Here is a 15,083-nt window from a genome sequence, read left to right as displayed (position 1 = left end):
AAGTAACTTTAAGCTCTTTGGTCTGAATTTGTCTTGAATCAAGGGTCTGTTAGAAATGAAAGCACTTAATCTTTTCCTTTTCCAGTTTGTAGATATTGTAAGTCTTGTCTCAGAGAGTAGCCTAAAGTTTTAAATATTTACTGGACAGTATTTCTGTTCATGCCCCACGTAAACTGGCGTAGACACTGTGACACAGACAACATCAGATTTAAACAGCGATGAAGGAATTTCACTGTCTTGGAAAGCCAGACACTTTCTTTCTCTTGCTGCTGCTGCTAGACTTGCTTCTTTTGCACGTGCATGCGATGCCTTGCCTATCCAGCTTGTTTGATGTACAGTCTCCTATATATCTATATACGTATATTCAGTATGTGTAGCTTCTGTAATTAGCTTTAGTGTCCTATATAGCTTAGCCTGTAGATTAGTGCACTGTCGCTCTAGCCTTTACATGTGATCTCTGTGTCTTGGGCTTCCTGTAAAGTTTCTCTGTGCTGCAAGCATGCTAACCTCGCTTTGCATTGTAATCCTCTTGCGCTTAATCTGACTCTAACTTCTGTCTTTCTGCTTGAAGACTGTCGCTGCTCTGAGTGTTAAATTCATATATATAAATATATATAATTGTAGTCCCTCAGCATGTCTTTCTGAAAGCCTGTATGACCTTTCCTCTCTTTCTCTTCTGCTTTGCTCTCTGGTAGCAGTGACCACATGTCCTCGCGCTTTCCTCTGACATGTCTTGGCTACCCGCTGTCGTTCTGTTTGTGTGTCTGAGACAGTATGTTATCTCGCGTCTGTGGCTTGTTTTACTAAGGCCCTTGACTCCATGGTATAGAGAGATGAAATCCACATTGATGAAAAACAGACCCTAATTTATTAATTAAACATAATTTGTTTATGAAAACTGTTTAAAAAAAATCCTACTGTAGTTCATTGAAAGTGCATTTAAATAAACATGATGCCGTGTATGATCTGCAAACTGCTGTACTGGCTTCTCCAACATTCATTTGTCCTGAACTTCATGTTACTCTTGGGAAGAAAAAGAAATAAACATTGCCAAAACAAAACTTGTATGACTCTCTCTCCTTGTTACTTTTTTCCTCCAAGCAAACTCTTATATTTTTCAGAGCAACCTCTTACTTTAAACACCATACAGGTTCTTACAGCATGTTTTTTTCCATCTGTTAGACAAAGCGCAGTGTTATGTGAACAGAGTTAAAATTGTTGCATAAGCTGGTGGAAAAGGTCCTTGAACATAAAGTGGAACTGAAAAGCAGCACTTTCAGAGCATTACAAGGCAAGCGCACGGCCGGATTATGAAACAACAGATCGCAGGCCATCGATGTCTAAAAGGCTCCTTAAAGCTCCTTAAAGGGAACAAAACACACAAACCACAAACCGTACACATATGAGTTGGTATAAATTTGTCTATCTTGCAGGGAGGACTTCCCATTTTGTAGATTATGTGAAACTTTTGCATCTCCTCATGGCCGCTTTGTAAGCAATTTCTGCACCTTTCTGTGGTCATTCGCATTAAATTTAGGTTCTCATGTCACATTTAAGTAATTTTGGAACTCTGTAGTCATTCGTTTTCTTCAAGGTCTTTTTCTGACACATTTGGTTTTCTTTTGAGTCTCATTTACACACACACACACACAGTCAAGATTTTCCATTTTCATTTGGATGTTTTATGTCACTTTGTTTAATACACATCTCTTAATGGTTGTTTTCTCATAAAGGTCAGTTTGGATCTCTTTTGGTCATCTCCATTTAAGATTAAGATAAAGGTTTATTAAGATTTGCTTAAAAAATAAGGAATTTGTTGTATGTAGGAATTTTAGAAGGACTGTTTTTTTTCCCTTTCTCTCTCTTTTTGCTATATTTTTCTCTGCGTTACTGATGGGACTACTGGCTGGGCCACTTGGAGGTTCATTTTGAGCAGCTATATGAAGAGGCCGGGTACTAATGGCTTGCATTCTTTTGCTGTTCATCTTGTGTTTATGCAACATGAACTACAGCCCAAAAATACCAGCCAATGCCAACATGGGCCTCTAAGATCATTAACATTATCTCCAATGGCCAGAGTGATTGGGTGCTTTTTGGAGGTCTTGATCATCTAACAATATAAAAAGAGCATCTAAATAATAATGTTGCCCACTATCATTCTTTGTTTTCGTGCTGTAAAACGAAAAATAAAAATAAAAAAGAGTCACATTTACTGTTTACCATTTATAAATATTGAATATTTGTAATTTCTGTGGTAACATTACCTCCGAAATTATAAACTATAGATATCTCAATGTCATTTATCATCAAGACTTTTATTTCAGATATAAAACAACTATTACAAAATACAGTATTTCTATTTTTAAAAAATAAAATGTCTTTATCTAACATATTTAAACAGTGAAGATATATATTTACAATTCTAACAAGCAGTCAGTGCAGATTAACAGCAGCACCACCGTACCAGACTGCTGACATGAGTTTGATTAATGACAAGCGTGAGTCTGTTTTGGAGCAGCATGACTGGTAGGTGACCATGTTTTCTCTAGGTGGCACTGCTTCCTCACAGTTTCATCATGAGAGACCAAAAAAAGGTGTGTTTTTCCTCTTTTTCCCTTCTTCCAAAATAAACATGGAAAGCAAATATAACTTGAAATTTTTTAACAAATTAGTTTCCGCTCTTGTTTCAGTGAGTTATTATTATTATTGCAGCATCCCCTTCAAGGCCATTGGAAAGAAGAAATGATGAAAATCCTAAACAATGCAGAAAGTTCCCAGATGGTTTACCTCATTTCTATTTCTCACACAGATAAAAATACTGCATGAGAGCAATTCTTGCCTCTTTCTAAGATTAAACCAAATCCAGACAATGACTCCACTTCTTTATAACAATAAGATACGAGACTGAGAGGTGAACATGTGGGGAGTATATCATCAGCTGGCTCTGGCTCAGAGGTTTGCTTCAGCATTACAAAAATGACATGCAATTATTCAGAAACTTAACTGTTTCCCTTCTGCAGATCATGTGATGTGTCAATCACCTGATCAATCAAACCATGGCTGAGCACTGGAAGATGGAGATAAATGAGTTCTCCTGTTGCTGCGAAGCCTCAGACTTCAATCCACACACGTTTCAGCGTGTAGACTGGCCGACAACTGTGCCTAATGTTCTTCCTGTTGATGGTTGAGGCTGTGGCTACCATGTTACAGTGGGTTATTGTGTTACCTTGACCACACTAAGTGGATATTTGCACATCTGGAATATATTTGCTTCGGAGCCAAATGGGTGAGATGTTTCCAATTTTTGTTTAAAAGTTTGTGTTTAAACAGCTTTAGATGTTTCTGTGTTTAACTCTTTATATTAAAGGACCACGAGAAAAGTTAACACGGAGCACAATAATGTAGACTGATTTTGGTCTCGGTACTGAAGAGAAATGTATTCTCTTGGAAGTGTGAAGATGTCCATTAAAGCTGTCAAACTAGAGATTTTAGATGGCTGAAAGTAATTTTATTGGTCTTTTAAGTGGAGAAAATTTGTTTATTGAGTAAAACTATTTGTTTTCTGTTGGGAGCTTTTAAGCTCAAACCTGGAGTTAATTGTGAGATTACAGGAATGAGATTACACTGAAAACAGACATAAGACATGTTATTGCATGACAGTAACTCCAAAGAATTTTTAGTTTCATCTAAAAACATTAATAATGCCATTAAACTAGTTAATATTAGGAAAGGCATCGGGGAACAGAGTTTGAATGTATAACTAATTGTTTTGGCTAGTTTTAGGCACCAAACTACTCATTAAGGTGTTAAGGTTTGGGTCAGAAAGATAGGCAGAAAAAAATCATGGTTTGGAAGGTAGAAGCCCAGTCATACCATCAGTCATCCCTATGTAATCTGGTGGTAGTGATTTCTACATCAATTTATATATAAAGACTCATTAAAGCTTTTCAAAACCCAAAAGGAACAATTTAACCATTAATGTCTATTTCTCATAAATGTGTCTGTTTCTTACACAAAACAGCTTAAATTTCAAGTCAGCAGTTACACAATGATTTTGATTTTTCACATATTTGGAGTCATTGCTTGGAGCACAAGCGGGTTATAGAGAACAGTGAAGGGTGATGATCACAGACCTTGGTACTCAAGCTCGCTGGTTCAAGACTCAAAATGAGTTTTTTTCCACTGAACTCTCACCTTCAGATGGTTAGAAAGCACTGCTAACAATGTCTAATTCAGCATACATTTATATCCTGTCTCTTCTCTGAGCTCTCTCCAGCAAGTACAAGTTAAGCTGTTACATACCCGCAAGAAGCAAGAACTTTATTCTTGTTCTCAAGGCCACAAGAACAAAATTACGTCACTGTCCTCTCGCGGACATGAATGGGACAGCTTGTGGCTTGTCCTGGACACATCCGGCGAGCAGAACTTTCTTCTTGTAGGGCTCTGAGAAGTATTGTGTGATTGGTCGGACATTTGAAGTGGGTGTGGTTAACAGGGAAAAGAATGAAGCGGAGAGTTGTGGCTTCTGCATTTCCCCTGCTGCGAGGTTTAACAAATAGCTTTAATAATGGATTTAAAGACACGGACAGTGTTGCCCCGCCCACGGACAAAGTTTCTCATTAAATATAACATAACCCGGTCAGCTGTTCATTGCACATAAAACCACAGATGGTTCAAAAGAGAGAGAGAGAGACAGAGCAAGAGAAAAGACTGAATTAGCCACCCGTAGGTGGCGTGTCACTGAGAAAATCTGCTAAAGTTCTGTAGTGCTTCTTTAATGCTTGAATGGCTCCATCAGATTTTTCATGTAACTAAACTACAGGAGTCTGATAATAGTCGATGCTGAACTAAAATTAACCAGGTCTGTAAATTTAACCTCAGTTTTAGCTTTTTCTGCTCTGGTTTCCAGTTTAAGAATCTTTTAGAAGTTTTATCCCCACACAACCCTGCTGTCTCCTGAGACCCTCGGCCAGGGGGCCTTCTCTCTGCCGACTCTTGATTGAAGACCAGGGAGAATAAAGCTTTGAAGTTTGATGTTTATGTTAACCCTGAGCCTTAGAGAACTTTCCTTTCTCCACAGCTCCTTTCATGATGTATAGATTGAATAATAAGTTTAATTGATATTGAAGTTGCAAGATCCCTTACTTTAACCTTGCCTGATCAAGACAGGTGGTGCTAAACAAACCAATGAACCAAGCTAAATTTAAACAAATAAACACTTTCCATTGCCCCTTTCAAGCCCATTTCTATGGAAGCCCGAAAGATTCATAATTAAATAAATAAATACAACATTTTGAAATAAATAGGCACAAAAGATTAATAATTAAATCAATAAATACAACATTTTAAATAAATATCATTTTAATAAATAACAGACAAATATATAATATGACCATGAAATTGTAAAATGGGGTAGTAATATTGTGAAATATATTTCATTATTCTTTCATTTCCACCTTTTTTATTATTAAATAATTATTTTCACAATATCATACTTTTTAAAATAATCCCTTTTATTTAATTTCTTAAGATTTTTATTAAACTTTTGTTTTACAAATTCAGTTTTTATTTCATAATGCCCTTTCCCACAATGGTCTATTTATTTCACAATTTTGTTTTTCAGCAGAATGACTTCAGCTGTCAATCAAAGCTAGTGGGTTGGACCTGTGCTTGATGCTCTGAGATCGATTCTTTTTCCTAGACACCGGTCATGGCCGTTTCTTGGGAGACAAACTCCAACATGCAGAGTCAGCAGACAGTAGATATGACCGACTCCAGCAGAGTTTCTGCAGCTTTGCTGACTCTAGCTGATCAAATAGAGCGTGAGAATCTGTCAGGAGATGCTGTTTTGACTCGTTTAGATGATATTTTCGAAATACTCGGGATGGTAATTGCTATACAGGATGCTAACATCGATGACAATATTTTTGACAGTTTGAGAGAAATTGAGCACCGGGTGCATATAGAATATGCACAGGAAGAACTGTCTTTAAGTGCTGGCCGTCCACGACTTGAAATTCCGCGTGAGACTCTCGGGACTTTGGTGCTCTCTGGGATAACCATCCGGAGTATTGCTGAAATGTTTGCTGTGTCGCCCAGCACTGTTCGGAGGAGAATGGTGGAAGAAGGTTTACGGTAAGTTACTTTTAGTATTTTTATGGAAATGCAGTGAAATTTAGCTCACTGTTGTATTTTCACAACAGTCTGTACAGTTGTTGCTGTCAATATATAAAATGATGATTACTTTTTATGATCTGTTTTCTCAAGTAGCACGAGCTATGTAAATGTGTGTGGCACGAAATGTAAAATGCGAGCTGCAAGAACCTCTTTAATAGATAAACTGTGCATTTTTAAACTGCCACAGAATTATCTTACATATTGCATTATAATTATTATTATTATTATTGCATTAAGCCGCTAACTGCACTGCCACTCTTAAACGGCGCTATCATCGTGCACTTGAACTTTATAATATTAGGAGTGTTTTGCCCCATGAGTCTGAGAGTAACGCAGCTTTCATTCTGCTGTATGTACCATGCATGTACCAGAACTGACAATAATGCAACTCTCTTAAGTTGTTGATTGCCACAAAGAACATGGCAAACAGCAAATTCATTTCATTACTAGCTGAAAACGTTTTTCCAGGCTTTCCGAATTTTGTGTTAGACATAGTATATTTAGTTCATGCATTCTGTAACATTATCATCTGTTTTGATATGCAGGAAATCTGATAGGTATTCTTCTGTTGGAGATGCAGAATTGGATGCCATAGTGCTGGATATTCAGCATTGTCACCCAAATGCTGGCTGGAGAATGATGTTGGGACATCTACGATCCAGAAGAATACACATTCAAAGTAAGGGGATACTGTTTGGATATCCAAACTCTCTCTCTCTCTCTCTCTCTCTCTCTCTCTCTCTCTCTCTCTCTCTCTCTCTCTATCTATATTTATATTTATTTATTTTCGTAAAGGTTGTTGAACCTGTTAGTACTAGATTTTACTATTCCATTATCTCTGTAAACCAACTGTGAAGTCACAACATCATGACAGTGAATATAACTGAAATTGTCTCATCAGGATCTCGACTGGTAGAGTCCATGAGACGTGTGAATCCAGAGGGGGTCATGATGCGACGCTTGTCTATTCAGACTGCCAGACGCCGTCAGTACAGTGTGCCAGCACCAAATTACCTCTGGCATATAGATGGAAATCATAAGCTAATTCGGTCAATATTTTCTATTACTTTTACAAATGCACATTTTTTAATTCCATGTACTATCATCCATGTGTCAAATTCTTAGCACTTTCTCATGTACGCTGTAGAGAATCTGACATTCATACTATAACCCCACATACACCACCCATCTATCCATCTTCTTTACTGCTTAGTCCAATTCAGGGTTGTGGGGGTCTGGAGCCTATCCCAGCAATTAGTAGGTGAGAGGCAGGTTATGGACAGGAAACAAGTTTATTACAGGACCAACAAAGAGACAGACAACCAGTCCCTACAACATGCAGATCTAGATTATTTGATCTTTTAAAGTAATTAATTTAGCACTTATATTCCGTTATTGCAGTAGCATTCTTGTCATGTAATACACATGCACATTTGAACTTGTAACTTTTCCCCCCTTAGAAGTCCTTAGAATAGAAGTCCCCCCTTCTATTATAATTCTTTGAAGTTGCATGAAAAAAATCTAATAACTCTCTAGAGATGACAGGGATCTTTCTCTTCTTTTAACCAGATGGAGATTTGTTGTCCATGGAGGAATAGATGGTTTTTCCAGGTTAATTGTCTACCTTAATGCTGCCACTAACAACAAAGCCACAACTGTGTTTGATGGGTTCTTGTCAGCTGTCAGGCAATATGGCATACCATCACGAGTTAGGTATGTAGTCAAAGACGTATAATATCTTGACATTCCTCTACTGGACTCTTCCAGACTGTAGATACCAGCAGAATTTTACTGTCTGATTTTACTGTTTATAGTCATATCAGACCTCCTCTTGCCCCAACCTCAGGTCAGACAAAGGGGGTGAAAATGTGAAGGTGGCTCATTTCATGGTTCAGACGATGGGGGAGAACAGGAACTCTCACATTACAGGCAGAAGTGTGCACAACCAGCGGTATGGAATCTTGACTGTTGAAAATGACCCGAGAACAATAACAAATTAAAATAAACTATTTCTCTCACTGTGTGTATCTTTACAGAATTGAACGCCTGTGGAGGGATGTGTATGAAAACGTCCTTGACCTTTTCTACACAATGTTCACTCAGCTGGAGATTCAGGGACTACTTAATCCTGGAGAAGAAATTGACCTGTTTGCACTGCACAGATGCTTTTTGCATCACATTCAGCATCATCTTCAGGCATTCAAAGAAGCTTGGAATCAGCATGGACTGAGAACAGAAAACAACTGTTCACCCCTTCAACTCTGGTCGCTGTACAGAAAGGAGGGACATGACTTTTCACAGGTACACATTGATCTAATCAAAATTTGTTATTGCTTACAACATTTTACCATGTAGATGGGACACAAGTCTACTTCTGCTGGGTCAAACACTAAATAAAGTTCTTACTACCTGTTATTACCTACATGTGCACCTGTTGGCTCAGCAGGAGAGGACAGTGACACAGCTACTGTGCAAAACATTTTGAATTCTTTTTCAGGTTCCTGACGACTACGGCATCGACTGGACAGGACCACATAGTCACCACCCATCAACTGAGATTACCATTCCTGAGATCCAGCTCCCCCGTTTATTCAGTCAACAAGAACTTGCAGAATTACCACACACCAATGTTCCACTCAGCCAGGCTTTGCAAGTTTACATTCAAACTGTTCATGCACTCAAACATTTGTTTCATAGCAACTTTTGAACTGAGAGTGCAAGATGCATCACTTTGTCATTACTCATGTAGTTACTTTGTAAAATATATACTCATTGTCTGATATAAGTCATCCTTCCTCTAGTAGTCCGATTGCTAATCTGTGGGAACTTAACTTTCATTCAGCTACGTCACAGTAATAAAGACACTGAATATGACCATGTAGTGTGTCTCCTTTATTAATTTCTGAATGACAGACAAACAGTACAATAACTGCTGCTGTCACACACTGTGTTTACATCTGTGTGCTCTTGTAACAGATTCTCAAACTTAAATCCTTTTTTTACCACTGGAACAACTGTGGCAACCTAGCAAATGTTTTCAGATACAAACCTCTGTGCCAGCTCTGTACATAAATTTGTACACATGTAACAACACAGATTTATTAGAATGCATGCACTATGATTATTCCTTAATTTTACTCTACAAGTCTGTATTGCATCTGTATGAAGCAAATATTAACAAAAAAAAATAGAAATACAGAGGGGTCCAAAAGTCTAATAGCCCATTGAGCGTGTTTAATTCTCAATTTAACTCGAAATGGAAGGAAAATAATCACCTAAAAAAGCCGAGAAGATGTTATGTAAAATTGAGAAATATCTATTCTTTGTTAATGTATTAGACAAGTTATTAAACCAAGACTTAAATGACAACATCAGGATTGTGTAATATGATTTCTAGACCCAAATGAATGGAAAAATGACTTCATGTCACTTCACATTACTGAAACCTTCATGTAGGTGTATCTGTATTTTCCCTGTCTGTATAATTAACTGGAACTCACACATAGTGCAGTAAAGGAACAACAAACAACTCCATTGCAGTTTATATCAGTCCTAAACCAGGCCAAAACCTGAGTCAGAGGATTTGAGACATGCCTGCATATCCACACAAAATGACTCATAGTTCTGGTAATGTGCAGGAAGACGCAGGACCTCGAAACAGGTGGAAGACTTAGGAAGACCTTTGCCATTCACCACTTCTACAGTCATTTCTGTGGGCAGGACTTCCCATCCAGTCCAGAATTTCAGAAGGGCCTTATGTTGTTCACATGATGCTGCAAGAAAGAGGTTGTTTCTGACAACATCCTATATTATTGTACTCGGTTACAATGTATTGGATGTTATATAACTGTAAGAGACTTACCATTTTCAATGAAAGACCGAAGGTACCCTGTTACTCTGCACTGGTCCTCAACAGCGCATTCTTCCTCATCTTCATCGTCTTCCATTACAGGCCACACAATCTTTTCTAGGATAGACTGCATGAAACAGTACAGTACTGATAAATCTTTCTTTTGATTGTTATTAGATTTGTCCGCCAAGCATGTCAAACTGGTTTACATTTAAAATTGTTCTGTAATACTTAGAATAGCATAGAATAGAAATACTTTATTAATCCCCTTGGAGAGTCCTCAGGGAAATTTGGAAAACATTGTAAACACCACAATACTTGTGGCAATCTTCATATTTATATTACTTTTTAAGCTTTGTGCTTTCTTCAGATTTGAAAAAGGGGTAAGGTTGCACTTTACCTCACCAGTGGGAGCAGTCTCTGATTCCCTTGGTAAGAACAGGGGAATAATGTCAGCTCTCTCTGTGAGAAGCGGCCAAACCATGGTCTCCTTGAGCCCTTTCCTCAGCTGCTTTACCTGGCGACTTGTTCGAGTCATGACCTGAAATGGTGGGACCGAAAAATTCTTCAGTTTACAGAGTGCTCTACTACACACTTTTATGTTTAAATACTCAAATGTCTTTAACCTATATGAAGCAACTCATCTTTTTGGTAATTTTGGTTTTGCTTTCAGATTTAACAACAAAAGCTCCTGATTAGAACAAACCATAACTCACAGCATGGAATAAAAGACGTTCATACAGCCACCGTCGATTGGTTTGTGTGACACCTGGCAGGTCCCAAGAAAGTGCCAGCTCGAGAACATTGCTTTTTTCCTTTTCTGTTAATTCAGCACTGCTGTCAAGCTATTTATAAATAAAAAGTTAATTAATGAGTGATAAACAGTGATACCATTCTACAGAACACACCATTGTAAATTTAATATTTAAAGAAATAACATTTTCCATTTATTACAAATAAGTGGAACTAAATTCCAAACCAGCTGAATAGTGCTGCGGATATCAATATCGGGGCAATCCTCAATCTGAATTGTAGCCGTTTCAGGTGAACCACCGAAAAGGACATGAATGATTGCAGGACTCATCCCAGACACACATGGTCCACCATGAATGAACGAATGGCCCATCATTCTTCCTAAATTCAAACACCAAAATTCACTAAGCATGTCATTACAATGTTAATAACAAAGCTTGCAACGTGGCTGTTTAGGAAACATCTTACAGAATTCTCCCTCAAATGTTGTCTGATTATCTACAGTAGATTGATGCATAGCTTCAACTTTGTCTTTACAATTTTAGTTATTAGAATGTGACAGTAATAGCGCTGAGCCTTTTCCATTTCTACACAATACTTTACCTGCCACTAAGAACATGTCACTCTCCAGCAGAGTTTGAGAGGTAGATGGTGTCAAGTGATCTGGTTCTCCATCAAACAATCTTGTAATGTCTGTGTTCCCTGAACAGAAAATGGCAACGTTATATTTGACTTATTCACTGCTCCACTTAACTATACTTTCTCTCGTCATTGTAAATTACATACCAAAGTTCAAATGAAAACCAAACTGTACTAGAGAAATCGTCTTTGAGAAGAAGAATCTCTTCACCCCTTCCCCGACAGCTGCATCTCCTGGGACAAAAAATAAATTAAGAAAGACTAACCAAGCAAACTTTGTAGACATATATTTAACTAGTACTTCCCCAGTATGATGGCAATACCTTCCAGTTTGCAGCAGACAGGGCTTGCCCACTCGACCTTTGGCTCTTTGTAAAAGGAGATAAGTGATCTCTCTTGATCCATTATACTTTCCCTCAAATCCATTCGCAGGACAACAGCCTTTTTAGTCTCATGCTGTGCAAGTAATTTAGACTTGTAGAGCCATGCAGCTCTGGTTCCATCAGCTTCACATTTCCACTCTGAAACACAAACTTAGATTAGATAGGGTGGATTAACAAATAGAATAATTTTACCCTAATTCATGTAATTCTGAGCCATATAATCATTTATATCCTCAACTGTTTATCTCTGCTTTGACTACCTGGTGTTTCCCCTACACTTGATTTTTCTTCATCTCGACGAGATGCTGCATCTTGAGGCTCTACCATGTCATGTGAAGATTGCTCAGCTCTTGTTGAGACAGTGGTAGATGCCAAGATAACAACATCCTGTTCCACTGCACTGCTGCAAAGGTTCCAGGCATTGCTGCTGCTACAGGATGGGACCTCTATCCCTACGGTAGAATTATCAGCCTGCCTAGCCTGAGTCTCAGTAACCAACCGAGGTTCTGCACCATTCAGTGAGCTGTGAGGAGGATTAACAAATATTTTAAACCTATCAACAATGTACAAAGTGGATTTACTATTAATATTTTTGTGGGAAAAATGTTAACTACAAATAAAAACACAATACCCTACCTTGTGCATTTGCTGATGTGGTTTTTCATTTTATTTAATGGAATTTCTGTGTCACAGCTCAGACATTTTGTGAGTGGCCCTTGTTGCTGGAGGGTGCAGGAACTCTAAAAAAAAAAAAAAAAAGAAGAAGAATGTATACTTTATATACGTTTCTGATAATGATAAAAACATTATGTATATTTGCCTATTTAAATATTCTCTGTATTTATTAGTAAAAAATCACTCACATTTTCCAAAGAGATACTCTTCTGTAGTGGTCTTATATAGATTACTGCTTGTCCAATTCCAGTCAAAGGGCTGCGGAGATAGCGTACTGTATATCCAGTGTCTGGGCATGGGATTGAGCACAGGTTACGGCTTCGTGTTGTCCCTGAGATTCTCAGCAATTCAAACCCTCCTGTGTCGTTTAGCTGAGGATAGTTATCCTCAATGGTCGCCTTGAAGATTAGTGGATCATCATCCCTTGCTGCACAATAGATTACATGTAGTTATACAATATCAATACATATTCATGTTATAAATTTATACATTTTCTTTTCTCCTTAAACTCTGACATGTCACATCACCTCGAAATGAGATCCGTTTTTCCCCAAGTCCAGCTGCCGTTAGTTCATATTTAACTGCTTTGGCTGGTACTGTGTCCGACATGTGATCACATAAGCAGAAGAATGTGTGTGTGTATGTGACGCGGCAGGCTTTCTTGGATGATTGGGAGGCCAGAGATGAAGGTGTTGAGGATGGCCTTGCTCTGTAAGGGGCAAACAATCTTGCGACCTCTGCTTTAAAACGTGAAAAAACAGAAAATTACAAAGTGCCAAAGAAAAATGGAATTAAAGTGCAATCATAATAAAAAATGATGGTATCACTTCATGATCATGATTAGTTGTTGTTGTCTGCTTTACTATGCTTAAAGATTAATGTAGGAGCCGTACTGTTTTGGGAAATGATCACTGAATTTTGGGATTGTTTCATTTGGTTGTTATGGTGATGTGAATCACTTGATGTTGCCTGCAACAGGTGAGTAGTCAAAAGGGATTTTCAGTCACTTGGTGGTTTTGCCAGAGAGGAAGGCTGGGTAGCCATGGTTTGCCACACTAAATGTCTGATTATGTTCAACAAGTTTCCATGTACATTGCGTTACTCATGTGAACTTCAATCACGTTTAAAAAAAGGGGGGGAAAAAAAACAATGAATCTATGTGTGTTATTGTGTTAAGCCGTCAGACCGGATCAATGCACAAAAACTAAAGAAGCATGTATACCTTCAAGGGTTGCTTACCTTGTACTGGGGTTCGTGGAGCGTGGCCACCTGCGCTAGCATTAGCATTTGGTAGCCTTGATGCTGGACTGTTATGTGAACTTAGTCCAGAAACCAAATCATCAAAAACACGCTGCTGCTGCTGTGATCCTATTTCAGAATGAGGTAAAGGCCTTATATTGACATCCAACCGATAAGCGACCTCTCTGAGTAACTCAGAAACGGACTTTTCTCCCGCAGCCATAGCTTTTCAAACCCGTCATCCACTTGTCGCGCTTTCAGCAAGACTAGTTATCCAGTTTACGTGCTTGAATGGCTTGAATCGATACAGCAAGTGCTGCTGCTTATGCCTGGGTAAAGGAGCAGCCAATCACTTAACTGGCTCCGCCTTGTCTGCTTTGATTGACAGATTAAATCTTTCTGCTGAAAAACGACATTGTGAAATAAATAGACCATTTTGGAAAAGAGCATTATAAAATAAAAACCAACTTTGTAAAATTAAACAAAAAAAAAAAAAAGTTTTTTTTTAATTTCTTTTAAATAAATTAATTAATAAAATCTTGAGAAAATTTAAAAAAAGGCATTATTATATTAAGTATGATATTGTGAAAATAATCATTTATTTTTGAAAAAGTGAAAATTAAAGAATATTGAAATATATTTCACATTAATACTGCCCCATTTTACAATTTTATAGTCATATTAAATATTTGCTTGTTATTTATTAAAATGATATTTATTTCAAAATGTTGTATTTATTTATTTAATTATGAATCTTTCGGGCTTCCATACAACACCAGTACACATGTTTTAACTTGAAAAAGTGCAATTTCTGGGTGATGACTCCTTTAAATACACAGAAGGACAAGCTAGACACAGGTGGAGTGAATGAATCAGACCAGGCGAACTAACGAGCAGAGACCAAAAAACAGAGAACATGACACTGAACACCAAAAATCAAGAACATGAACCAAAAACATGACAAAACCAAACGCATGAAACAAGAACATAAACCGAGATCATGACACCTTAAATAACTTGTCACACAGATCTTTATCATCAAGGCCCACAGCTCACTTCAACCTCTCCAAACACCACCACAAACAACAGCAAACACAAATTCATATCTGAGGACACAACTTAGAGTAAAACCAAACATTTAGAGAATTCATGCCAAAAGGTCTGAACCTTGCATTTGAGCAAAGCTCTTACTTTTTATCTTAAACTTTGGAACACTGCACTGAGGATGATGAGTCTCAACAACCTTTCTGTCCTGCAAGAGTAGAAATCAGTAGTGTAGTCAGTTGCAATAGGACACGATCAATAGAATAGGGAGCTCAGATACAGTAAAAAGCAGAAGGAAAAGAACCTTTGGCTGGCCAGCTGAT

General features: G+C 37.8%; 2 protein-coding genes across 6 annotated transcripts; one reads left to right on the top strand and one right to left on the bottom strand.

Moving 5' to 3' along the window:
- Nucleotides 1-5,521: 5,521 nt before the first annotated feature.
- Nucleotides 5,522-9,138, top strand: LOC121628419. 3 transcript variants are annotated; one of them, XM_041967429.1, is made up of 7 exons: nucleotides 5,522-6,135; nucleotides 6,723-6,856; nucleotides 7,079-7,226; nucleotides 7,747-7,890; nucleotides 8,024-8,128; nucleotides 8,214-8,478; nucleotides 8,675-9,136. In XM_041967429.1, exons 1-7 carry the CDS (start codon nucleotides 5,711-5,713, stop codon nucleotides 8,882-8,884), a joined length of 1,431 nt encoding a protein of 476 aa, XP_041823363.1. In that variant the 5' UTR covers nucleotides 5,522-5,710; the 3' UTR covers nucleotides 8,885-9,136. The 3 variants fall into 3 exon arrangements, with proteins under 3 accessions (XP_041823363.1, XP_041823364.1, XP_041823365.1); XM_041967430.1 differs by lacking the exon at nucleotides 8,024-8,128 and having other exon boundaries at nucleotides 8,675-9,138; XM_041967431.1 differs by lacking the exons at nucleotides 7,747-7,890; nucleotides 8,024-8,128 and having other exon boundaries at nucleotides 8,675-9,137.
- Nucleotides 9,139-9,156: 18 nt separating this feature from the next.
- LOC121628417 lies at nucleotides 9,157-14,055 on the bottom strand. 3 transcript variants are annotated; one of them, XM_041967427.1, is made up of 13 exons: nucleotides 13,717-14,055; nucleotides 13,005-13,217; nucleotides 12,666-12,904; nucleotides 12,439-12,542; nucleotides 12,063-12,325; nucleotides 11,743-11,940; nucleotides 11,567-11,653; nucleotides 11,384-11,482; nucleotides 11,007-11,161; nucleotides 10,744-10,872; nucleotides 10,428-10,568; nucleotides 10,040-10,154; nucleotides 9,157-9,950 (listed from the first exon to the last, which is right to left on the bottom strand). In XM_041967427.1, exons 1-13 carry the CDS (start codon nucleotides 13,937-13,939, stop codon nucleotides 9,730-9,732), a joined length of 2,187 nt encoding a protein of 728 aa, XP_041823361.1. In that variant the 5' UTR covers nucleotides 13,940-14,055; the 3' UTR covers nucleotides 9,157-9,729. The 3 variants fall into 3 exon arrangements, 2 of the variants coding, with proteins under 2 accessions (XP_041823361.1, XP_041823362.1); XM_041967428.1 differs by having other exon boundaries at nucleotides 13,005-13,214; XR_006008169.1 differs by lacking the exon at nucleotides 9,157-9,950 and having other exon boundaries at nucleotides 10,734-10,872.
- Nucleotides 14,056-15,083: the final 1,028 nt, after the last annotated feature.

Source organism: Melanotaenia boesemani, chromosome 18, assembly GCF_017639745.1.
Source record: "Melanotaenia boesemani isolate fMelBoe1 chromosome 18, fMelBoe1.pri, whole genome shotgun sequence".
NCBI classification, from domain to species: Eukaryota; Metazoa; Chordata; class Actinopteri; order Atheriniformes; family Melanotaeniidae; genus Melanotaenia; species Melanotaenia boesemani.
This window is presented reverse-complemented; position numbering and strand designations above follow the sequence as displayed.